This window comes from Podarcis filfolensis (genome assembly GCF_964270895.1).
Source record: "Podarcis filfolensis genome assembly, chromosome: 14".
Taxonomy (NCBI): domain Eukaryota; kingdom Metazoa; phylum Chordata; class Lepidosauria; order Squamata; family Lacertidae; genus Podarcis; species Podarcis filfolensis.
Window position 1 is genome coordinate 35,377,222 of NC_139616.1, and position 26,181 is coordinate 35,403,402.

A 26,181-nucleotide genomic window follows, 5' to 3' on the forward strand; every position below is an offset into this window, starting at 1 on the left:
ACGGCTGCCTGAATCATCGCTCACCTTTTAAAGGAAAGAGAGGCAATTTGGGGAGAACCCAGTCTCCCAAATGCCCTGTGGAAGAGGTCTGGGCTTGCCCGGGCCCTTGGAGGCCTGCTATGGTCAGCATCGCCGCCAGTGGCCAAGAGGCCTTTGGGATGTTCTCTCATTCTGAAAGAATTCCCCCCACTTGGTGGGTCTCGGTGGTGTCTGTCTCTCGGTTTTGGAAGGCTCTGCAGCTCCCTCTCTCTCTCTTCTCCCCCCACCCCCCTTTGATCTCCTCCGAGTGTTTGCCCAGTCGATCAACCCAGACAGGGTTAGCGTCTGAGGTCAGTCGCTTTTCCATTCCAAACCCCCAGCCCATCGGTGAGAGGGGAGGAGATTCCGGTTACACCCCCCTCCTCGCCTCTCTTTTTCTGCTCACCCCAGACACACACCCGGGAGAGCTGCTTTATAACTCTGTTCCTCCCTGACCCAGGAACTTAATTTCCCTGTTGATGTGCTCGCTCGCTCTTTCTCTCTCCCCAAGGTTGTTCACCAAGCCATCTTCCTTTCCTAGAGAACCTTCTTCCTCTTAGCCTCTGGCCTGCTGGCTCCAAAAGATCCAGCACTTTGCCATTTGCCCCTGGGCCTGGATTTTATTATTTTTATTTAGAAAAAGAAACTGGAAGAGAACGCATTGAGTAAAGAGAAGAGGAGCAGGAGGGCGAACCCCACAACTGGATGAAGTTCGAGGGAAGAGACTGGGAGCCCCATTTGCTGGTGAAACATGGACCTTTCCCTCTCGACGGCTGCGCTTTAAGTGATGCTGCTTTTTGGAAGGCCTCGTGTCTGGCTGCTGGTGGCAGAAGGCAGAATGGACACTGGCGCGTCCAGGACAGGCGATAAAATGAGGAGTGTGTGCTGGGGGGTGTAAGAGCGGAGGGGAGGGAAAAAAGAAGAGCTTTCTTTGGTTTCTTGTTATTTCCCCCTCCTCCTCCCTTCCCTTCACCTTCCTCTCCCCACTCTCTTTCTCTCTCCCCCCCCCACCCGCAGCCTCCTTGCAAATGTGATTGTTTTGTCTATCACACAAGGCAAAAGTGGAAGACTCTCCCTGGGTTTTGGGGGTGGGGGAACACACACAAAAAAAGGAAGGAGGCGCAGCAGTGGCTGGCAGGAGCTTGGTGGCGCGGCTGTATGCCTTTTTGGACTTTCCTCGGGAAGGGCTCGAAGCGAGAGGGCGGCCAGCGACGGCTCGGAGGGGAGCAGCACCTTCGCGACCCCATGCTGCCTTCACTCATCCTGTCTCTGCTGTCTCTCCTGGCAGAAGGGGCCAGCCTGCAGCCAATCAGGATGAGCCACCTAGGGGTGTGCCCCAACCAGCTGAACCCCAACCTGTGGGTGGATGCGCAGAGCACCTGCGAGAGGGAGTGCCAGGCCGATCAGGTGAGTCGGGGACGCTGTAGGTGAGCTCTCTCGCCCACCCGCTTTGCGAGAGCTTCGGCGCGCAGTTCCGGGCCTAGCCAGCAGGGGGTGGTGCTGTGCTCCCCTCGGGTGAAATGCCCTTCTATGGCAAAAGAGTAATAGCTCAGCCCGGGAGGTCGCATCGCTCGAGGGTTTGTCACCGAGGGTGGCTTAGGAAGGTGCCTTATCTGAAAAGCGCAGGAGTGGCTCCCCTGCATTCGGGATCTCTCGGGATTCAACCTGGGACCACCTGCATGTAAAGCAGATGCTCTGCCCTTGAGCCACAGCTCTTCCCTGGTTTGTAGGCAGAAGGTCTGAGGATCAGCCCCTGGCGTTTCCAGTTAAAACAGTCCCCGATAGGCATCGTTCATTCCCAACTCTGCTGAGACCACTGCCAGTCAGAGTGGACAGTGCTGTCCTAGACAGACCAATGATCTGACACAGCATCAGGCAGCTTTATATGCTCAACAAACTTTATGGTGCAGCTGAGAATCTGGCTTCCCTCGAGTTTTTTCGTTTTTGTTTTCTAAGACCTTCTGTTAAGAGGTCTGGAAAGAACCCTACCTGAGACACAAGAGGGTCTTGATAGAGCCAGTGGTCTGACTCAGAATTCAGCAGCTTCCTGTGTTTCTTCTCTCTGCCAGCAAGGGCAAAGGGACGGTGCCTGCATTTACTCAGCACTCTGTACATGCTCAAAGGATCTATTTTATTTGCTTCTCTGGATGCTTCAGAGATACTGCAGATTGTTAGGCTAATAAGCCTACATCATTTTAGGATTATTTTTCCATTTCTTTTCGGAAGCTACACACCTTCCCTCTTTTGCATAAAACTCAAAACATCAATGTGCCTATGTATAAAAGTTGCAGCTGTAATCAATTCTCCCTCCATTTGTTTTGGGTTTGTGTGTGTGTGTGTGTGTGTTTTGCGCACCTTCTCTCATGCGCAATTCCCAGATGCAGGATGTCCTTTAGTCTGGATGGGTCACAGAAATAGGGGAGTCCAATCAAGACATTGGGGCAAGTAGTACCCCCTCTTCACCTAACGATATGTTGTGCCCGTGGAGCAGTACAGGGGAACTGACTCCTGAAGTGGTGACAGGTGTTTGGGTGCCAGTAAGGATGGCAGAATGGGAGAGAGAAACAGTTCTGACCCATGGGGCACAATCAACCACAGAACTCTTGTGTGCAATGAAACTCGCAGGAGCTTTGGATGAGCGCAAATGATATTTGCACAAGAGAACTCCCCAGTGCTAATCTGTCATGGCTCAGTGACAGGGCACATATTTGCACACCAAAGAACTCTGGTTCACTTCTCCAACATCTTCAAGCTGGGCTGGGAAATTATCCTGTATGGGAGCCGGTTTTAGACAAAGCTGAGCTAGATGGATCAATGGTCTGAGTAAGGCAGCTTTTGGTGTACCTCTGAGAAGGAGATAATATCTCGGGTCATCCTTGAGCAAATGCTGCATTTCCAAGGGGGTGGGCAGTGGAGGAGCCAACGCTCGTGAATGTGTGCATGAATACATTCCAGTTTGGGAAACTGTAACATTTTGCTCAGCCTTAGGACTAAGCCGAAAGGCTGGTTCACATTGTCCCTTTTTCTCCTCCATGTGAACAGCCAGGGTCATGGGAACTTCTGCACCTTATCTGTATGCAGCCTGCAGTGTACGTGGGTGCCTGCGTGCATGATAGTAGGTATATGCATAGCTCAGAATGAGCCAGGCGGCTCAAGGAGTAAAGGAAGTTGCTTTGTAAACCACACAGTCCAAGGGCAGTATCAAACGGTACTCCATCAAGTGTGGAAGTTGCTACAGTGTGCCTCATTCCCACATTCCTGGGACATGTGGAAGAAGCCAACATTGTGGCTCTTTCTCACACTTGCATTGCCCCAGGACAGGTGGCGCTGGCATGGCAAGTAGACATATCACTGGTGTTGTTAGTACAGCACAGGTGGGCATAGTGCCAATGCCCCTTGGGACTGGTGGGGTGGAGAGCAGAGAGGTGAATGGTAGGTGGAGCGCGAGCCAATGACAGGCAGTGCCAAATAATTCTCTCATGCACCCCACCCCACCCCATCCTCTCCTCTGCTGAGTTTTACAAGGGCAATACTGAGACTCAGGAAGCTGATAGGCAGTACAACCCCCTAGATAAGAGGAACAGTGGAAAAGAGGCGACTGAGAGGAGATATGATAGCCCTCTTCCAATATCTTAAGGGCTGTCACATGGAGGATGGAGCAAGCCTGTTTTGTCCTGCTCTGGAGGGACATGAACAAATGGCTTCAGGTTACAAGGAAGGAGATTCCGACTAAACATCAGGAAGAACTTTCTGACAGTAAGAGCAGTTTGATAGTGGAGTGGACTCTCCTTCCTTTGAGGTTTTTAAGCGGAAGTTAGATGCTTGCCATGGATGCTTTTGTTGAGATTCTTGCATTGCAGGGGGTTGGACTAGATGACCCTCGGGGTCCCTTCCAGCTCTACAATTATCTGATTCAAAGAAGGCAGGCAAGTTGGGTGGGCAGACATAGGTTGGTGAGGCCATTCCCTATTCACCCTAATGGAGCAGTATCCATTCATGCTAATGGTGCCGTCGCCACTGACAGATGGGAATGGTAATTGCTGCTGAGGGAATGGAAGCCCCTACATCACTTCCATGTGGAGAATTCCATGCATCGTCATCATTTTCATTATTACATTTGAAACCATTAAGGAGCTCAAGGCAGCACACATGATGCTTTCTTGCTCCTCCCCTCCCCCCTTTATCCTCACAACAATCCTGTGAGGGAGGCTAGACAGAGAGACAGAGAGAGAGAGAGAGAGAGAGAGAGAGAGAGAGAGAGAGAGGGACTGACTCAAGGGTCACCTAGTCAGCTGAGTGAGGATTTGAACTCGCATCTCCCCACTCCTAATATGCCATAGTATAAACCATCTCATGGGACGCGGGTGGCGCTGTGGGTTAAACCACTGAGCCTAGGACTTGCCGATTGGAAGGTTGGTGATTCAAATCCCTGCAATGGGGTGAGCTCCCGTTGCTCGGTCCCTGCTCCTGCCAACCTAGCAGTTCGAAAGCATGTCAAAGTGCAAGTAGATAAATAGGTACCGCTCCAGCAGGAAGGTAAACAGTGTTTCCGTGCGCTGCTCTGGTTCACCAGAAGCGGCTTAGTCATGCAGGCCACATGACCCAGAAGCTGTACGCCGGCTTCCTCGGCCAATAAAGCAAGATGAGCACCGCAACCCCAGAGTCAGTCACGACTGGACCTAATGGTCAGGGGTCCCTTTACCTTTACCTAAACCATCACATAGGAAACAACACACAATATGTTTCCATGTAGGAAAGTCTTTCTTGTGTGAAGTGGTCCTTCCTTCCTTGGGAGGTGCAAGCGGTTGCTAGGAAACCAGAATAGGATCCTCCCTGACTCTGGCTTTAACACCCACCCTCAAATACTTGGTTAAGCCTCATCCTCTGCTTTTGCCATCCATCTCTCTTATCAGTCCCCCGCATAACTGGAAATTTATATATTTGCATATGTGATGGCAACTGGAGGAGGAGAAAGAGAGGACAGAGGGTGAAGAAAGAGCTGTGAGTGGAGGGAGGACCCTCTTCCCCACCTTTGGGAAACTCAGCAAACCTGCTGTACCTGGAAATGGGTGTGGAGAGTACAGTTGAATGGGACACAGTTGTGGGTAGCCAGAGAAGGTGCCATCCACCTGCCTATAGAAAGCAAGTCTAGAATGAGAGACTAGGGTGATGTCTGCTGTTTCCAGGAACTCTTCTCCCTGTAATACTTTCCTGGATGATCTGAGAGTTTGTTTGGACCCTGGGTGAGAACCTGGAGGCTGAGAGGGAGGGCGTGTCAGAAGGAAAATGAACTGATTTTAAAAAATATACTAGTAACTTTCAATTAATTTTTATATGCAGCTGTTTATTTTTGTAATATTTTGATTAAGTCGTCTGTTGTGGCTTCAGTTTTCTATAAACTGCTTAGAAATATTTTTTAACATATTAAGCGGTATAGAAATCAGTCAGTCAGCTTTGTCAAATTGTGGCTGTGCTACCTCGTTTTTGTCTGGGAAGGGAGTTGAAAAATTCTTTCCAATTAGCCCCTCCCTTCCTCTCACTCCCTTGTGTGAGAGACCGTCCCAAAAAAAATCTTTTTTACTCAAAGTGGTAAACTGGTTCCCCCATCCCCACCCCAGTCAGGGTCAATTTTAGTCAAGCAACTTCTTACGTGATAAGGAAGCAGCAATGCCACCCCTCCCCCTCCCCCCCCCGGTGAGAGCACAAGTACCTCAGACGTAAAATTGTACCTCACAGCTTAGAGCATGGTTGGGGCTTGTGGTCCTCCAAAGGTTGTTGAATGACACCTCCCATCAGCCCAGCATGACCAACGTGGTCTGGGATGATGGGAGATGGATTCTGACAACACCTGGAGGGCCACAGGTTCCCCAGGCCAAAGCCATATCTAGAGGAGCACAAATGGTTCAGTTGCACTAGGTGCAGAGCTTCTGGGGCAGGTGCCGCAACTATGAAATGCAACAGGAGGCAAAGGGGCAGATTTTGGCGTTGCACAAGGCACCACTGAAATTTGAGTTTCCAAGGTCCTCCACTGCCCAGGCCTGGTTAAGGGAACTGAAGGGTCAATGGAGCCAGAGCCAACGGAATTAAACTGCAAGCAGAGCCACTAATTCTGGTTTAGTCCCCCTCTTCCTCCTCCTCCTCCTCCTCTCTGTTGAGTTCTACGGTGACAACACTGAGACTCAGGAAGGAAGAGGAAGATGACAGGCAGGACAGCTCCCAGGACTGGTTGCAATAAGAATGCAGGCAGGTGGCTGCAGGCAAGCTCAGGTTGATGTGCCACATTCACCCTTATGGACCAGCCTGCAATGTAGATGTGTGTATTAGAGGCAGGTTGCTTGACAGCGGCATATATAAGCATATAGGAAGACTTTGGGATGCTGCTTCTGCTGGGTCACAACCATAGCTGTCAACGTTTCCCTTTTTTTAAGGGAAATTCCCTTATTCCGAATAGGATTCCTCACAAGAAAGGGGAAAAGTTGACAGCTATGGTCACAACCCAGAGGAGGCCCGTAGGCCCCATCTGCACTATGTGCTTAAATCACTATCACTGATTTTTAAACATGACTTTTAAACAGTCATGGCTGTTTAAGGTGGTTATGCTGCTGCTGTAATTGCACCGAGGAGATGGGGCCTTACACAGGCTGCTATGTATTTAGACACAGGGGCAGAGCACAGGTGAAGCAGCCTACTACCGGGGCGTCCATTTTGTTCTCCCTCACACATGAGTTGATTCACGAGGTTAAAAAAAGAAAAAGGCCCTTTCCGCAAAAGCTGGGAGTTCGCCAGGAGATGCTTCTCCTGTCTGAGCCTCTCCTGAGCTCTCTCTGCCTCCCTTTTTTGCTTCAATGGGGTGCCAGAGGGAGGTGCTGACAGCCCTAGACAGGCCATGCTGCCTCATCCGGAGATGGGTGGCATTCTCTGGACCACAGACTTCCCTCCCTTCGAGCCAAATAATTCATCCCTGAACCTGCTCTAGTTCTCACTGAGGTGTTAAAAGGTTGGTGGGGGGTGGGAACCGAAGGGGCCTCAATATTCGAATTTTTTAAATCCCCCTTGTGTGTGGAGGTTTACTCCATCAAGGCCCTTTCCTTCCTTGCTTGTTTCAAGGAGTTTGTGGTTTAGGCCGCAATCCTAAAGCAAGATGAACGTCAGCTGAGGGGCCAATAGATACTGCTTAACTGCTGCTCTGCCAACAGAAGGAGGCTCCCCTGCACTTAACATCACTGGCACACCTACAGAAAACCCTCAGAAGCTGCCTTATACTGAATCAGGCCCATTGGTCCATTGAGCTCGGTAATTTCTACATTGGCTGGCTGAGGCTCTTCAGCCTTTCAGGCAAGGATCTCCCCCAGCAGCACTTGGGAGAGGCCAGAATTTGAACCTGGGACCTTCCGCATGCAAAGCAGGTGTTGAGCTATGACTGAGCTACTGTGGTCTTCCCACAAAAGCAAAATAAGCTGCCTTATATTGAATCCATCCAGCTCAGTTCTGTTGACACTGACTGGCAGCCGCTCTCCAGGGGTTCCAGGCAGGGGACATTCCCAGTCCTAACCTGGAGGTGCTGGGGATCGAACCTGGGACCTTCTACAGGGGTGGATGTATCCGTGGTAGTGCGTATATGTGTGGAAACAGGGCGCTTTGGGGGCAAATGTGAATCAGCAAGACCTCTTTGTTGACCTTCATGCTCCCACAAAGGGGCCCTCAAGTATGCCAGTCCTGCAGCTGGTGTAACTAATTCCCTCCCATTTACCACAACTTGTATGGGAGAAGCAGAATGTGGGGGTTAAGAAAAATCATGGCCACAATTTAGAGAAGGAAAAGGCACCGCAACACCACTCTGGCTGCAGTGAGCTGGCAAGGTTTTGAAAACCACCACAGAAGTGTCCCCTCAGCACCAGCATAGAATTAATTTATTTGCCCAGGTTTCTCCTGACCCATGAAATTGGGCCCTGGTTTATGTGTATGAAGCCCCTGAACCTGTTTTATTTACTTTTTATGTTTGTTTTATTGATTTTAAGCTGTACAATACATTAATTGTTGTTTTTTGTTAGGCTGTTTTAATGGGAGTTGATTTCATTTTGCATTTAGTGTGTACTCACTGCTTACTTTTATATATAGAGAGAGGGGGGGGGGTTAGAATAAAGGCTTCCAGAATAAAAGCAAGATACAAAACCACACATAACTGATTAATAAGAAGCCAGCCAAACCACCACCCAGCCCCCAAATACAAAAATCCAGCTAAAACTCACCAGCTGTACAATAAAACAACAGGATTACTCTGCCAAACAGTAGCAGGGTTTCTTGTTGTTAAACTTCTGGTTGTGAACTATTTTTTAATGTGATTTAATTGTTATAGGAGATGCCATTTCTTGCATATTTTGTTATTTCCGTGAAGTGGGAACTGCCTTGAGAATGGCTGCAGTTCCGTAATAGAGCATCTGCTTTGCATGCAGAAGGTCTCAGATTCAATCCCTGGCAGGGCTGGGATAGTTCCTTGTCTGAAATCCTTGTCTGAACTAGTTGGGCCTTAAGTTGGACTCCAGTATAAGGCAGCTTCCTATATGCATATTTATTTATTGAATTTAAATTCATACCCCACCTTCCTCCCTAAGGGTGGCAAACAGTTACACAACTTAAAAAGAAAGCAGAAACATTCTTAAAATGTTAAAACTTGCAATTGAAAACATTCTAAAAGCAATAGCAGTTAAAAGCATACTTCCATCCAGCTATCATATAATTGTAAAGTTGGAAGGGATCACGAGGATCTAGTCCAACCCCCTGCAATGCAGGAATCTTTTGCCCAACGTGGCACTCAAACCCAAGACCCTGAGATTAGAGTCTCATGCTCTGCCAATTTAGCTATTTTATCTCAGGATTACCAGGAACAGTATTCTTCAGCTACCCGATATGCTTGTGTGAACAGGTGTGTTTTAAAATTCTTCCCAAAAGTTAATGGGTGGAGACAGGCTCACCTCACAACAGAGGGCATTCCACAACTGGGGAACCACCACCGAAAAGGCCCTGTCACACCTAGTTTGATGGGGAAAACAATGCCGATTCACTCAAATCTAAAAGTTCTGCTCCTCCTCCTCCTTTGCAGGACTGTGAAGGCTTTGAGAAATGCTGCACCAACGTCTGTGGCCTGCGGAGCTGTGTGGCAGCCCGCTATGCGGACGGAAGCCTCTCCTCGCTGGAGCTGGTGCAAGAGGCCACATGCGAGAGCTTTGTGTGCACGCAACAGGGCTCGGACTGTGACATCTGGGACGGGCAGCCCGTCTGCAAGTGCAAGGACAGGTGCGAGAAGGAACCCAACTTCACCTGCGCCTCCGACGGACTCACCTACTACAACAAGTGCTACATGGACGCCGAGGCCTGCATCCGGGGCATCAGCCTGGCCGTGGTGCCGTGCAAGTACATTTTCACCTGGCCCAACACCAGCCCGGTGCCGATGGAGACCACGGCTCACCCGACGCCCGGCGCAGGCACTGAGCTGCCCATACCGCCGGCCCTCTACAACAACCCCTTCCACCAGTTGGTCTACGTGGGGGGCACAGTCAGTTTTCACTGTGATGTGAGTGGGCGGCCGCGTCCTGACATCACGTGGGAGAAGCAGAGCGACCACCAGGAAAACTTCATCATGCGGCCCGACCAGATGTATGGCAACGTGGTTGTGACCAACATCGGCCAGCTGGTCATCTACAACGCCCAGCCGGAGGACGCCGGGATCTACACTTGCACGGCCAGGAACTCCGCCGGCCTCTTGCGGGCGGACTTCCCGCTGTCTGTTGTCAAGAGAGAGCACTCCAGAGGGGAGCCGAAGGCATCCAGCCCTCCTCAGCTCCCGCCCGGCGAGTGCCTGAAGGAGCCTGACAAGCAGGAATGCGAGGCCTACCAAGTCCGCTGGCATTTTGACTCCAAGAGAGGCTTGTGCACCACTTTCCGCTATGGCGGTTGTGGGGCTAACCAGAACCACTTCGACACCTACGAAGAGTGCCAACTGGCCTGTGTCAATAACGCCGTCAACCTCTGCACTCTCCCCATTGTGCAGGGCCCCTGTAAGAACTGGGAGCCCCGCTGGGCCTACAACCACCTGATGAAGCAGTGCCACTCCTTCATCTACGGCGGCTGCGAGGGCAATGAGAACAACTTTGACAGCAAGGAGAGCTGCGAGGACGTCTGTCCCTTCCCCAAGACACTGCAGTGCAAAGCCTGCCGTCTGAAGAGCAAGATGGTGCCCAGCCTCTGCCGCAGCGACTTCGCCATCGTGGGACGGCTGATGGAGATCATCGAGGACCAGGATTCTGGCATTGCCCGCTTTGCCCTGGATGATATCCTCAAGGACGAGAAGATGGGCCTCAAATTCTTCAACATCAAGTACCTGGAGGTGACCTTGACAGATATGGACTGGAACTGCCCCTGCCCCAACATGACCACCGAGGATGGGCCCCTCATCATCATGGGCGAGGTGCAGGAAGGCATGGCGGTCCTCGACCCCAACAGCTACGTCCGGGCCGCCAATGATAAGCGGGTCAAGAAGATCCACGAACTGCTGGAGAAGAAGACGTGCGAACTTCTCAACCGGTTCCAGGACTAGCATGGGTGGCAGTGACAGCTGCTGCTTGTCTGTGGCAGAGAAGGGAAGGCAGACGAAGGCTGACGTCCCTTTCCCCAAGAGACTCTGCTCTCCTTTTCTTGTGCTGTGCTGCAGCTATGCAAGGACTGGGTTGGAGACTGGCAGGACGAATCTGGCGCTCCTGGAAAAGCCCATGAGCCTCCAAGTGGGTCCAGAGTGCAGAGGGACGAATCCTTATTCCATGCCACCTTCACGGACCTGCCTCTCATTTTTAGATGTTTTCAGTTATTATCACTACTGTTTCAATGAGCTCCATTATTGCTTGTAACTACCTATTGTCTGTTTTTGTGTGTGAGAGAGAGCTGTAATTTATCTGCGCCTGTGACATCCCTCCAGCCCAGCCTATGTGGAATTAATAATAATAATAACGAAAAGGAAATCCTGTGTTCCTTCTACACTGGAGGTTGTTCTCTACCAGCCCTTTTCTTTCCTGTTGTAAAAGCAAATTCTAGCTAAAAAGGTCATGAGTACTAGCCTCCCATCAAATAATGGCAAAGGGGAGGGGGAGAAACAGGCTTTGCAAAATGTGAGAAGGGACCTTCCTAAGGAAGGAAGAACAATTGCTAAGGGAGAAACAGAAAGTGACAACCACCTGTCCCAAATGTGGCTGGATGAGGAAATTAGATCCTCTTTGGCATTGATTTGAAGTGCTCATGTGGCTATTCCACTCTTGGACTTGTTCTTAAGGTAGGGATGGGGAAATTGCCCTCCACATGGCATGGGATGGTGGATGTTGTAGTTCAGCAACATCAAAGGACTGTCTTAAAGCAATATTGTGGGCCTACAGCAGTGCTGGCCAAAGCAGAATCGCCTCCCCGTCACAAGCAATCCTATGCAGAGCCACATTTATTTGCACAATCAGTTTGGGGTTATTTTGCTGTGTGCAGCAATGGACGGAAAAACAATCACTTAAAGCCTGCATGAACCCTTTCTAGTTCTACTATGGGAGAGAAAATGCTTCTGATGACTGCCTGATGCTGGAAGCTCAAGAGCGGAGAGTGCTCTTGCTCTCAGGTCCTGTTTGAGTCTCCCTGCCTGGGCAACTCTCAGAACAGGATACTGGACTAGGTGGGTCATTTGCCTGATCCAGTAGGCTCTTATATTCAGAGATGGATTCTGGATCAAATTTTATCTTCTCAGGTTACATGATGCAAAGGTTTACTCCTTTGTTATGTAAGCTGCTTTGAACATTATTATAACAGAAAAGTGGGGGTACAAATATCTAAACTTTGGCTTTGCTTGTCATCAACCTAGACTACGTAGGAGACTAAAGCTCTGGTACTTCAATCGAGTACAGTAAATGAATACATTTCTCACATAGCAATACCCAAGCAACATATTTATTTGCACTCAAATGCAGCAGAGTCCACACAGTATTACATCCACACAGATCTCCCTGGCAAAGTTTTTCCCTCCTTGCTATTCCCACAAGCTCAGCCCTTAGCTATACATTGTTGCTGCTCTAGTGGCTGATCACCACTAGAGGGAGCTATTACTTCATACAGATTTTTTTAAAAGATGTGCTGAAGTGATTTGCTACCTCTTTTGAGGAACACTTGGAACAGGCAAAGGGGGGGGGGGGGAATTACTCAGCTGAAGACATGTTAAAGCTGCTAGACTGTAAGCTAACATACAGGTGCAGGTGGGTATGATGTTATTGGGGTGGTAGCGTTTCAGAATACAGGTGTGGAATTACATTATTGAATACCCAGTATTTTAACAACTTTGTTAAAACTCTCTTGAATTCAGAAAACGAAACTCTTGGGGGAAAGGCTAGCATAGTGCCATTTCTCTTCACATCCTAGTTTTCCCTGGGCATGGATATTTTGATGGGGGGGGGGATTCAATTGTGCAACCCACACCTGCAGTCCCAAATGGTACAGGCCCAGCAATCTCATAGCATGCCGTTTATCTGGATTGCCTGGTGTTGTATTGCCAGAATTCATGTGGTGTAAAATTCTAATCATGAGTGCAGGGGAGGAATCTGCAGGCCTCCATATCGCCAAAAAAAAAATAAAGTCCCCCCCTACAGCCACTCCTTCATAAGCAGAGCAATGAGGCTGATGAGATTGAGGGTTTGCACCTCTTTTGCTCAGGGAGATGGCTAACCTGTGGCTCTCCAGATGATGTTGGACTACAACTCCCATCACCCCTGGCCATGTAGGCTGGGGCTGGTGGGAGTTGGAGTCCAACAACCCTGAAAGGCCAAAGAGTTCCCATTCTCCTTTACTGGGTGGGTTGTTGGCACATTGTGGCATTGACTTTTGCTCCAAGGAACATGGGAAGAAAAGGAACACAGCAGAATTTGGAGGGTGGGGTGGGAAGAAGGAGGAAAGGAAAACAGTCCCAGCCTCTTCCAATGACTGTAAAGAGTACTAGTCATCAAATCCATCTTTTCCATCCAGCTCTGAACAATAGCCTCCAGTTACTTGGGGAAGTGTCATTCTGAGCTTTCCTTCCTCCCATATTCCGTAATATTTTCTACTCTGAAATCCCCTCTTAACCCAAAAGTCACAGTTACAGGGTCAAAAGACATTGAGGTCTCCATCAAAGAAGGCCTGAAAACAAAGCCTTCACTGGAGCAGGCGAAAGGTAATAATCATGCACAAGAGACAAAAGTGGTTTGAGATGGGTACATGGATGCCGTCTAACCCACAACGTCGAAACCAGCAGTGAATACCAAAATCAAAGCATGAACGGGCTAGCAGGGGGACCCGCAGGCCCTCCAGATGTGCCTGGGCTCACAGTTCCCACCATCCCTGCCTCCTCCCCTGGCCTTGCTGCCTAGGGGCCGATGGGAATTGGGAGTCCAAGCACATCTGGGAAGACTGCAGCTCCTCCATCCCTGTGCTAGCTCAACACTGGCCAGAAAGCTTTGGGCAAAGCTCCATTCTCTGTAAAGGCTTTTCTCTCCTGGTGCAGATCTTCATACAGGATATCATTCCCATCTCGCCAAGAGCTATTTTCAGCCAGGAGCCGAAGAAGCTACTAGAAACCTGGTGGGCTTGAGCACGACAGACACAGAGCAAATTTGGCAACGGCAGGCGACACTTTGACCGTCCTTGGTGGTCCCTTCTCCTTGGCAGAGAAAGTGGATGGGCTGGCTTAGTGTTTGCGGAAAACAAGACACTTGTTGTTTGCAGGCATGTCGACCTGGAAGCAGAAAATCTTGAGGTTACTTGAGATACTTGGCAGCCACATTATACAGACGCAGGCACACAGTTCAACCAAAGACACCACTAGGCCTTTTCAGGGGTCTCCCCCTCCAAGCCAGATTCTCATTGCAGGGGGTGGGGAGAGTGAGGGGCACATTTCCTAGACCCTCTTTCTCCCTTGTGCGACTTTCTCCTCTCCTGCAGCTCTCCACATGTTGGAGGCTGCAGTTCTGCACTGGCAAACCTGCCCTGCTCCTGTAGGCAGTGACAATAATTCGGTGGTAGGGCATCTACCTGGCATGCAGAAGGTCCCACACTCAGTCCCTAGCATCTCTGGGCAGCCCTGGCACAGAACCCTTTCTGACATTCTGGAGAACCAGTCAAGTGCAGGCAATATAGAACTGGGTGTACTAATGGTCTGACTCAATATAAGGCAGTTCCTTAGGCTCTCCATGCAACTCAAAACCCTGGAGGGTCAGGAACCTAAATTGCTTGGAGAGCCCAGGATGTGTGGGGAACCTTTGGAAGAGGCTGTTGTAGGGTGGTGGAACCGGTGCAGTGATACTGGGTGCCACACTGCAGGGGCGCCAGAACAATGCTGAAAAACGGAAGGTGGGGACGTCGAATTTTAGTGCTGCACTGGAATTTAAGAGCCCAAAGTCTGCAACCCCCTTTAGCCATCCAGCTGTTGAAGAACTATACAACTCCCACCACACCTGGCCGTTGGCCATGCTTGCTGGGGCTGATGGGAATTGTAGTTCAGTAACATGCAGAGGGCCAATGGTTCCTCACACCTGACCCACAAGAATGTCTAACACACTCTGCTTCAGAACAAGACAAGAAGAGCCCTGCTGGATCAGACCAAAGGCCCATCCAGCCCTGCATTCTCACCATGGCGAACCAGAAGACTGCCAGGAGAACCTCAGCTACACACTCCCTCCAGCTGCTGTTCCCAGCAACTGATTCCCAGTGGAGGGAGAACACAGCCACTTGCCAAGAGACAAATTTCCCCCTCCCTCACCCACAGACATCCTGCTGCCATTTGTTGGGGTGTACTACTCCACACCTGGCCAACAACACTTCAGTGGTGGGAGAAACCAGCTGGGGAACCCCAAAGGAACTCCCAGGGGAAGAAGGCTCAGAGCCAAGGGGTTGGTGGTGGGATGACAAAGAGTGGTCAGAGGCAAAAGAAGGAGCAAACTGGGAAGCGGTGTCGGAAGATGAAGAGGCAACAGGGTTTAGTGAGCAGGAAGAGGCTGTGGCAGAGAGCAGTCCAGAAGAGGAGACTGGAGAGGAGAGGGGCCAAGAAGCAGAGATGAGTCAGGCTGGTGAAGAAGTCAGGGTGTCACCTGCTTCTGCTGTGACCAGATCCCCTCCCCACTGGTCTCCCAATTGCTTGGGAAGGACCCAGGGGAGGAGGAGATTTAGAGAGCTGTGGAAGGCAGGGACCTTCAGTTATCGCAACTGCCTCATTAGGGCAAGATCTACTGGGAAGAGTTGCTGTGATTACTATGCCTAGCCTCCTAAGCAGAACTTGCTTCCTTGAATAAAGAGTCAACTTTACTGATGTCGTGTGACTTATGCTCCTGACACCCATCCCTGACAGGTGCCTATCTTCCCAGATCCTTGAGCCATGCTAGCCGGAGATAATAGGAGCCAAACAACAGTTGTGGGGCACCACACTCCCGCTTCCCCAAAACCTATTCTTTAGGTTCCTATGACCACCTACCATCCTCTCCAACCACATCCTATTGATCTCAGCAAGCTGCTGCAGCAAAGCCGTGTCCCGGAGGCCCCAGGCTGGGTTTCTGTGGTTGGGAGTGGAGGGGAGAGGAAAGAGAGAGAATGAAGTCAATCACTGTATTCAAGAGGTGCTTACATACAGAGAGCAACACTGCTGCCTCCACATGATGGTTTCCTACCCACCCATGTCAGAATCCTGGTTGAGGTGATGCCTACAATTCCTACAATGGCTTAACAATCACTCCCTCTTCCCAGGGAACTCTGGGAATTGTAGCTCTGCGTGTGTGGCTAACAATGGCCTGAATTGGGCCATGTCTGTGCCAAGCAGAATTGGGCCAAGCAGTGTTATATCGCTTTAGCAGTCATGACTTCCCCGTGTGGCCAGGAGACCCCGGTTTCCCTCACAGAGCTACAGTTGTCAAGAGTGGTGTAACTGTCAATCCCTCTTCCCAGGGAACTCTGGGAACTGTAAGTCTGTGAGGGGAATGGAGGCCTCCTAACAATGCCCAATGAACTACAATCTGGAGGCTGCTTGGTGGTAAGTCATGACTGTTTAAAGTGGTATAAGAGTGATTGAATGGATGGTGCAGATGTCAACCAAGTAAAACTCAGGAGTAGAGCCACGCTACTCTTCCTTATTTTATATACTGTTCAATCAAAAATAAATAAATCTCTAAGCCATTTGCATAAAATGGTACAAAATAAACATTTAAAACTAGCAAAGGTAACCCCAAAACCCAGAGACTTGAGACATAACAGTAGACATAAATAAAACCATCCAAATATACATAAAAAACCAACAGATCTTTGAGTCTGATAAAATTACATGTCTGGCTAGACTTGCTGAAACAACAACAAAAAAGGGGTTTTTTTTTACCAAGCATCAGCCATAGTGCTTAATATCAATAGGCAGGGAGTTCCTAATGGTACCTACTGCCATGCTGAAAGTGAAGATTCCTTGCAGTTGCAGAATGAACATTATGCAGGACATTTGAAAGTGCCTTTTCTGCAGATGGAAACGGCTGAGAGGGCACAGTAAACTGTTTCCAAAGCTGCAGAGGGCTTTATATGCTATGAGTAACTCCTTCGATTTGGCCTAGCTCCTCCTTACCTCTGCCTCAAGTAGGAATCAAAGTCCACGTTGCTCTGTGGGTAGATGCAGCCATTCACAGCATAAGGCTAGGGGTGGAATCAGGCAGGGGGAAAACACATCAAACAGTTTAAGACAAAGTGATATCAAACAATCAACTATTTTTTTAAAAAAGTGTTTTTTAAAAAATCAAATAATGTGTGGGTTCTTTGTCCTGCAACCCCTTAACTCAGAACTGGGGGAAAACTCTAAAAATTGAGACAGCTAAGTTCCTCTTAATGAAGCTTTCAGAAGTTATGGGGGGCTTAGATTACAGAAAGCTTAAAAAAAACCCAGCAACCATCAGCCCTGTTACCTCAAAGTTGCCAGTGTGAGAAAATGCACCTTGGATTTTCTGCAGAGCCAAGGGCTGCCACTAGGGGGGGGACATGGCATACTGTTGGCAACGAATGCGACCAACTTCCAAAAAAACCCAAAAACCCAAGACCGAAGCAAACCATCACATGAATCTCTATACAGTGGTACCTTGGGTTACATACACTTCAGGTTACAGACTCCGCTGACCCAGAAATAGTACCTCAGGTTAAGAACTTTGCTTCAGGATGAGAACAGAAATCGTGTGGCGGCAGTGGGAGGCCCCATTAGCTAAAGTGGTACCTCAGGTTAAGAACGGTTTCAGGTTAACAACGGACCTCCGGAACGAATTAAGTACTTAACCCGAGGTACCACTGTACACAGAATCACTAGGCTGTTGCAAAGGATAAACCTGCAGCCCTCAAGAGGTAGTTACTTCAGCTGCCCTCATTCTTAGCCAGAGTGACCAATGGCCAGGGATGTTGGGAGTTGTAGTCCAGTTACATCTGGATTGGCACAGGTTCTGCACCACCACCAGAGGCCCAAGAACAGCAGCTCTGCGTTCTGGTTACTTTAGAGCAGCCTTCCCTGAGCTGGCGCCCTCCAGATGTTTCAGCCTACAATTTATACTCCGAAACATCTGGAGGACGCCAGCTTAAGGGAAGGCTGTTCTAAGGAGACACAACATAAAGGAGTCAATCACGCCCAGGGTCAAAACTACATGTGGCATTAAAAGCACCTTTGGGGGAAAAAATTCAAGGGTTTTTTAAAAGAAGTAAATATAATTTCTCCCGCTCCTCTTTAAGTCCTGAGAAAAATCCTTCCTCTGCTGCTACTTGCAAATGGAAGGAAATTTTCCAGTGTATTTATGTAGCCAAATTCATACAACAGAGGGAGAATTTAGCAAGTTGGGAGGAACTGCAAGTTTTGCGCAACGTTTTTTTGTTTTCTTTAACTGCTGGTTGGAGCTGATGGGAGTTGTAGTCCAAAATATCTAGAGGCCAGCTACTTGGCAAAGGCTGCTTCAGCAAAAGCAGCATCTAGATTACAAGGATCCTGACTGACAGCTTACCCCGTATGTGACCATCACCGCTTTAGGCTTTAACAGCTTTCCTGCTCCTCTGAACAAACCCTGTGGTTGGGGGTGGGGGGGCAGGGAATAATTAAACAAAATGCAAAGGAAATAGGTTAACAAGCTCATTTGGAAAGAGCGGATTTCATGAGAATCACAAAGCATTTGCAGGATATGTATAAAAATTAGCAAGAAAGTGACAACTGATCTTTCCAGTAGGATTTTTCCTGTGTATCTAAATTCTGTTTCTTGCAGATTCCTTACGGAATAGTAAAAGAAAACAATGTAAGTTTTGCAAAATTGTGGTTGGTTTCCAGAGCAAGAGGCACCTTAGACTACCTCCTCTCCATAGATGCAGTTGGTCAACAATGGTGAGGGAAATGGACTCTATGCAGACTCAAGGGTGCTTCCTCTAAGCATGTGCAGAGCGCATTTCTCTCACTGTTGCATCAGTTTATTTGTAGGGATGCACGCAGGTCCCGCTTTCTGAACATTCAACGTGTGAAAATTCACTTATCCAAACACAGTGATTTAGTACTCAAACCTTACTATACACACCACAGATTCAGATATCCAAACAAAACATTTCTTTTTTATTTCCTTGTTTGCCTTTTATTGGTTGGCTGAGGAACAGAGGAAGGAAGGGAGGGGGAGCAATTGGACAAAATCGGAGAGCATTTTTTATATATATCTTGCTTTCAGGGGTCAAAATTCTGTGGGCATCAGCACATTATAAATTTCCCCACAGGAATCAATGGAAATTATCAACTCATTATGCAAACACTCTCATAACTAAAAATTTCTAGGAAATGCATTGTTTTCAGTAAGTGAGACCTGCGTATACTTCTAACCTGCCAAATCATTGAAAAAGGTCTCATGGCAGTGTAATAATAAATTTGTTAAACCACCATAAAATTACAAAATCATAAGATACAGGAGATATGACCAACACTGAATCAAATTAATTCTCTAAAATCACTTGGGAAAACAGAAGCATTTTCTGCAGGCAGCAAAATATCAGAATTGTTAGTGTTGGTCTGATTTCAAAGGGAATGGCATTCCAAAGGCCTGGTGCCGCTATACTAAAAGCCTCAGCTGGCCGTATGGTGCACCATTTGTAGGTGTATAAACAACTGGGAGCAACACACTAGATTTCTGCTATTGGTGATGCCGGTTCCCTAAATTAGCAAACAGCCCAGGAAAGGTTGTTAGCTAGAAGGACATTCAACCAAGAACCACAAGATGGCGCTTGCATTAGCTACACAGAGACCACTCAAGTCCAAAAGCAAGGAAAGTGTAACTGCCTTCATTGCAGCTCACTGATGGGAGGCCGGAGAAGGCGCATCCAATCAGGGCAGCAGCAGAGACTAAGGGTTAAAGCCCCCAACTCAACCTTCTCCCAATCCAGCTCACTCTCCTCTCTTTGCAATGACTATTTCTTTTGAAAAATCTTGAATGCCATAGCTGATCATTTGGGCTGCAAAAAGTCCAGGAGTTGGTAGGAACTCTTGGGTTGAAGATTAAGCAGAAATACAAAAACAAAGGTGGGAACTGAGAGGACTAACACCCTTAACTCCACGGAACACATTCCCCATTCCATTATTCCAACGAGCAAACTAAGGTTTGTCTCCCTCCTTCCAGTTTTTGTTTGGGCCCTTAACATGCAGCCTGCTGAAGAACCCAAACGAACCTGAAAGCTTGCTTTCTCTCACAGACCATTTGATATAAAGGGATTACGCTACTGTTATTTTGGCTTTCATCCCCTCTCAACTGGATCAGTTGAGCATATTCTGAGAATTTTCAAATCAACCATCTAAATCAGGGGTAGTCAACCTTTTTATACCTACCGCCCACTAATGCATCTATCTTGATGGTAAAATTTCCTTACCGCCCTCCAGTGCTCGATAGATGGAGGATTCAGCTTGTGCTGTAGAACCTCCTACTGCCCACCTAGAATCCTGAAACACCCACTAGTGGGCGGTAGGGACCAGGTTGACAATCCCTGGTCTAAATGGATGTTGCTTCATTTAAAAGCAGATTGTTAAAATCTTATCTTTTTTGGGGGGGGGGGGAATTAAGTGCCACCGTTCTTGGCGCTGTCAATGATTATATGAACAAGGCTTGGTAACATAAGTAACTAGAGACTACAAGGTTCTGCTGCTAGCACACAGCTAAACGTGCATCTACTACTACTTCTTAGTGCAACACACACTTACTGACTTTAAAAGGAATTAAAAATCACTTTTTTCTTCCAGTTTAGAAGCATTTCCTGACTTAATGGCCTGTTGTTGCTTACCAGTAGAAACCAGTTAAGGAGCTACCTAGGTATGATTTGGACCTACTGCCAGGAAGCTTCTAAGATGTCAAATCAAAATACCGTATTTTTCGCTCTATAACACGCACCCGACCATAACACGCACGTAGTTTTTAGAGGAGGAAAATCCGTAGGCATGCCACCCGTAGGCATTCCCTCCATAACACGCACAGACATTTCCCCTTACTTTTTAGGAGGAAAAAAGTGGGTGTTATGGTGCAAAAAATACGGTAGTTAGCGTCATCTTTCCCCAACCTGCAGAATTGGATTTAGGGTTGTGCAGGCGGTTCCCCTGCACAGGGCATTGAGCCAAGGGGCCATAAAATTGAGAAGATCCATACTTAAGAAGATCTAATTGGCCCCTGCCAACCTGATACCCGCTTCCAGATGGGGCTGATGGGAGTTGGAGTTCAGCAGCATTTGGAGAGCCAGTGTTGGGCCAGGTACTTGGGCCAGCAAGCATTTGGCTCAGGTGGTGCTTGGCAGTCTGATTCTGGTGGGCGGGGTCAAAGGCAAAGGTGGGTGGAGTCATTAATGTAAATTTTACCTTTGTACAGCTGACTACTTTCTTCATTCACACACCCCTTTCTCTCCCTTGATCAGGCAGGCAAAAGGCATTATCCAAATTACCCTGATAGAAATGGGCAGAAAAAAGTTCCCCGTTCCCACTATATGCACTTACCTGGGAGTAAGAGGTGAAGACACTCCTTTTTACCTTCTGGCACCCTAGATGGATATTTTAGGGCCTTACCTTATTCCTGTGATTGAGTTTTAAATTTTAATAAATTGCTTTCTTTTGCCACATATAACATTACAAACTTAAAAGAGATACAGAAATGAACAATGGCTTGCCTGTTTGGTGCCATATGGTCCACAACTTTAAAAAGAAAATGATACAGAGTGGACAAATGGTTATTGCAGAGACATAAATCCAATGCTACAAATAATATTATGATTCCATGGAAGCGCAACGGAGCGGTCGTTAATAAGTCCTGGGATGCAATCAAATTCACATAAAATCATACTTCGCAAGAACTTCCTGTAGCACCGCATTTCAAACTGTTTTTAGCATGGTGTTTCTGTTGTCCTAACCCGCCCCGTCACCTTAGGGTGAAGGTTGGGTAAATAAATCAGAATAATATGAAGTCCCATTCAGTTCAGTGGGCTTGACTTCCCAGCAGACACAGTACAGGCTTTCACTGCCAAGCGGGCTGACAGGAGCGTGGCCTCACCTCCGTGCAGCTCATGTCCGAGATATGAATCATGTTGATGTTGACAATGAGGTCCAGAGAGTCCGGGCGCAAGCCGCCCCACGTCTCCCAGCTGCGCGATGCATCCAAGTAAATGGGTGGTTTGACATTCGGGAGGCGGTACGCCCTGATAAATTCAGAAATGCTAGAAAGAGAAGGAAGAGAGCCAGACTGCAGATGGGGCAAGGGTCAACGGTAGAGCCGGCACCAGCAGTTTGCTCTCAGTAGGGACAGGGGTGCCATCAGAGTAGGAGACTCTGGGGTACAAGTCCAGGGCCCTTCTCAGCAGGAGAGCCTCCAGGCAAAGCAGGGATGGATGATCTCATGTATGAGACGCCTATTGCCATTTAAAGAGGAGGCCTTGCACCAGTCCATTAACTGCACAGTCTGAATGTGGGAACATAGCAAGCAGCTTTTGGTCCACCAAGCTCAGTATTTTCTACAAACTTTGGCAGCAGCTCTTTGGGGGTTTCATGCAGCCCTACCTGGAGATGTCGGGGACTGAACCTGGGGCCTTCTGCATGCAAGGCAGATAATCCTGCCACTGAGCTAAAGGCCCATTCCTAAAATGGCTTCATTGCACCACCAAACCAACCAGTTGAAAGCATAAAGCAAATCCAGCCGATAAATGAAGTGCAAAGGAGGTTGGTTGCGTTACCAGCAAAGCTGCTGAAGAGTTCAGAAGAACCCTTCCAATTAATCAATTAAACCTGTGTAAATTGTGCATGGGGGGAAATGACCCACAGCCTTCCTAAAAAAAGGAAAAAGCAGCCAACATTGCCCTTAAAGAGGGTCTTCTCACAGACAGATCGCATTTGCCATCCACAGCTTTTATAAACACTTTTAAAATGAGAAGTACTCAGGCCTCTACCAAGGACCACTGCGGGGCTGTCTCTCCCCGCCCCCAACTCTCCTGGAAAAGGGGGGGCTGACCTGTCCTCATCCATTGGCCAATTAAGCAGCAGCTGGCTTTCATCTCTTCTCCCTATCCTGTTTTCCTTTTATAGCATCTCTATTAGAGTGTTTGGGGACACGGGTGGCACTGTGGGAGCCTAGGACTTGCCAATCAGAACGTCGGTGGTTCGAATCCCTGCGACAGGGTGAGCTCCCGTTGCTCAGTCCCTGCTCCTGCCAACCTAGCAGTTTGAAAGCACGTCAAAGTGCAAGTAGATAAATAGGTACCATTCTGGTGGGAAGGCAAACGGCGTTTCCGTGCGCTGCTCTGGTTTGCCAGAAGCGGCTTAGTCATGCTGGCCACATGACCCAGAAGCTGTACGCCGGCTCCCTCGGCCAATAAAGCGAGATGAGCGCCGCAACCCCAGAGTCGGCGACCACTGGACCTAATGGTCAGGGGTCCCTTTACCTATATGAATGTTCTTAGGACATTTTAGGTGCCAATGGAAACTTTGATTTCAGTAGAAAGAGCAAGTTGTGTGGGTTTTTTTTTGGGGGGGGGCTGTTTCTGGATCAGAACTGCAGTGGGAATGAAGTAGTAAGGCCCCTGTACCCATCAACCCATCCTGCCAGGAACCCAATTCAGATCCTGTGACTATAATTTAATTAAAAAAAAAAAAGTGCCAACCACTAAAGCAATTGCTAAATACACAAGTGATGTAATATTAGTTTGGTACTAAATTCAAAGAATTATAGGCCTGGCACTAAACTATGGTCTGCGCTATCCCCTGGGGCTGGGCTGACTTCAGCCATGCGTGGCATCCTTTCCTCCCCTGCCCCACCTGCCCCAAGGATATGTTTCAGATTTGCAAAACCAGAATGAATACTGAGATTTGCTGAAGAGTTAACGTGTAACAGAGCAGTGCTCAGTGATCCTGTGTTTAGAGGCATAGGAGATGCTTTGCTGGACCTGGTCAAGGTCCACTTAGACCAGCCTTCGTAGCAAGAATCAGAGCAACCAACTAACCATGAAGCTGGCCAATCATTATGGGCAAGCTCACTTTCAAGTACAATTTAAGGGACACTTTTTAACTACTGCTTTGGATTAATTTGCCCTCCCTCAACTGTCACCTAGGAACAGCCATCCCACCAGGCTTTCGGATTTGCTTCCATCCCTGCTGGTCATTTTTAGAACAGCAGCTTCAAAAGCTGGAGCTTGAGTTTGCTTTTTTCCTCCTCCTTCCCCACTCTTTTTTCATTGCGTGTTATCTCTTTTTTTAGTATCTTTTTTTTGTTTTGTAAACCTGAAGGGAAAAAAGAAAGAAACCTTCAAGATGCTCTTTCAGTTAAAGATGTTTAAAAGAAGAAGAATAAAAATCAAGCAAACAAATACAATAACGCTCACTACACGGGGTTGTCTTTATAGGCAGCTCAAACACACCATTTGGTACAGAACACAGCTGCCAGGGTGCTGGTAGGAGCTAGAGACCAGACTTATTATGCCAATCCTGTATCGCTTACATTGGGTGCCAGTTTGTTTCCAGGTTCGGTTTTAAGGCACCCTTAATTTAAACCCCTTTAAATAAATACAGATGAAATATTTTATACTGACCACAGCCCTAAAACCATTAATTTCCAGCATTAGTCTTACAGGCGGGCACAGGCTAATAAGACATGTATTTCTTAACTATTATCTGTAATGCAGAGAAGATTCTGTACGTCCATTCTGCGGGGTGGGGGAGCGACAGAAAAGGGGAGAGACTGGAAAGCCATTGTGCCATCCTCTTAAGGATGCAATAACTTCACCATGGGTGGGGAACTTCTGATCCCTTTCCCCCTAACCCAGCCCACCTGCTGCCAGTCTGCTGGTGTCATTGGGTGACGTCAGCTAATAGGCGGTGGGGTTCAGTCCCGCTGGGCACGGCTGCTGCGCCAGTGTGTTTCCTGCACGGCACCCACTGGCAAACCAGACTCGCGCCCCCGCGAGCCAGCTGTGAAAAGTGGGTGGGAGGAGCACTACCCACCACCTACCAGCCACATGGCATAGTCCGTGCATTCAATGTATATGGTGCACATGAGGCCTGAAGCGCGTCAAGAACACGTTTCAGACGAGACCCAGGATGCGGAGGGGGGGGTCCTCCTCGTCCAGACTGGACCGGCGGGAAATCCCGTGCAAGTCCACTCCGACGATCCATCCGAACAGCCTCCCAGGTCCGCCCCAGCAGCGAGGCTCCTACGCCTCGCCTTACCTCTCGATGCATTTCGGATCCACATCCGAGGGCTGCCAGAGCACGTTGGGCATCATTTGGGCAAAGTGGGCCGCGTGCTGCCCGGAGCCTGAAGCCACTTCCAACACCTGGACTTGCGGCTGGCAGGGGTTCACGTAGTCCCGGAGGACCCTCAGGATAGGCTCCTTGTTCCTCTCCCCCGCCGCTGCTACGAACGCGGCACTCATCCTGCAAAAGAGGGGTGAGGGGGTCCTTGGAAGGGACTTGCCGCTTGCAGAGCAGAAGGAGAGCCGCAGGGCGCCTTGCAACAGTTTGGCTGCAGGATCCGCCTGGGTGCCCCTTGCAAGCAGCCTGCAAGGACTTTCCTGCTCGTCCTCTAGGTCTACCTTTAAGGAGGCTCGCACCCCCGCACCCAAGGATTGCAGGCTGGGAATTTTGTCCTCAGAGCTGCTGGGAGGGAGGGAGGGAAGGAAGGAGATCGAGGAAGTTAAATGAAGCCACAAAGCAAAAGACTGCGATTCCCAGAATGCAGCGCGGGGGAATGTGGCTATTGGTTCCACTTCTGCCCCTCCTCCTGGTATAGATGGTTTTGCAAGCGGGTGCTTAGAAAGTCCGGAAACCAAGTTTCTGGAGGGATCTTGATTTTCAAACGATAGGAAGCGTGGGCTTCTTGAATGTGTGTTTGGACTTAGCAAATAAACCATAGATTTACTCCCTAGTAAGTGTCTGCGCTGCCTTACAGGTTCCTTTGAAATTTCGGCTGCAAAAAAGAAACGGGATATTTCAAGGTGCTAGTCCGCAGGGCTCTTTATTCCTTTTTGCTGCAGTAGCCGGTGAACTGGTGTACTCCTCTGAGACATTGTTTTTAATAATAAAAACAATTTGTATTATTATTATTATTAAGTTTTATTGTGTTGAAAGACATATTCACTGTCTATACAACAACCCTTTAAGATAGGTTTGCATTATCCTTTACAAATACTCTACAGAACTAAATTGTATTGGAAAACAGGTTATTCTGGATGTAATGAATGGGGGTGAGCCCTGAATACAAATAGCTTTCCCCCGTTCGTATATACTCGAAAGTAATGCCCTTCTTCTGGGTTTAAGTGGGAGTTCTTCCCAGCTAAATATGCACGTAGACTTTAAAATCATGGAGCGGATATAGACGCAAAGCAGGCGCGTGACACAAAGGAGGAGAAGCGGGAAACTGTTAGCACGAGTTTGCGCATGCAAATATTATATACTTATTTTTGGTTTCGTTTTACTTCGCAAATACTATAACAAAAAAATCCTGCGCCGCCCGGGAATCGAACCCGGGTCGCAAGAATGGGAATCTTGCATGATACCACTACACCAGCGGCGCGGTTAGGAAATTCTTGCTCTGGGGGTTCCTATCAAGCCGTAAGAAGGAGCCACCTATAGGTACG

At 48.5% G+C, this 26,181-nt stretch overlaps 2 protein-coding genes across 3 annotated transcripts; one reads left to right on the plus strand and one right to left on the minus strand.

Annotated features, from left to right (window-relative positions):
• The first annotated feature begins 386 nt into the window (after positions 1-386).
• Positions 387-11,030, plus strand: WFIKKN1 (WAP, follistatin/kazal, immunoglobulin, kunitz and netrin domain containing 1). Its single transcript, XM_083585120.1, has 2 exons — positions 387-1,425; positions 9,119-11,030. The coding sequence occupies exons 1-2, from the start codon at positions 1,177-1,179 to the stop codon at positions 10,610-10,612; spliced, it is 1,743 nt and encodes a 580-aa protein (XP_083441246.1). The 5' UTR covers positions 387-1,176; the 3' UTR covers positions 10,613-11,030.
• Positions 11,031-11,975: 945 nt separating this feature from the next.
• Positions 11,976-25,252, minus strand: METTL26 (methyltransferase like 26). Of its 2 annotated transcripts, XM_083585346.1 has the most exons (7): positions 25,115-25,232; positions 24,773-25,075; positions 21,612-21,774; positions 18,066-18,125; positions 16,661-16,728; positions 15,536-15,614; positions 11,976-13,804 (listed from the first exon to the last, which is right to left on the minus strand). In XM_083585346.1, the coding sequence occupies exons 2-7, from the start codon at positions 24,976-24,978 to the stop codon at positions 13,757-13,759; spliced, it is 624 nt and encodes a 207-aa protein (XP_083441472.1). In that variant the 5' UTR covers positions 24,979-25,075; positions 25,115-25,232; the 3' UTR covers positions 11,976-13,756. The 2 variants fall into 2 exon arrangements, with proteins under 2 accessions (XP_083441472.1, XP_083441471.1); XM_083585345.1 differs by having other exon boundaries at positions 24,773-25,252.
• Positions 25,253-26,181: the final 929 nt, after the last annotated feature.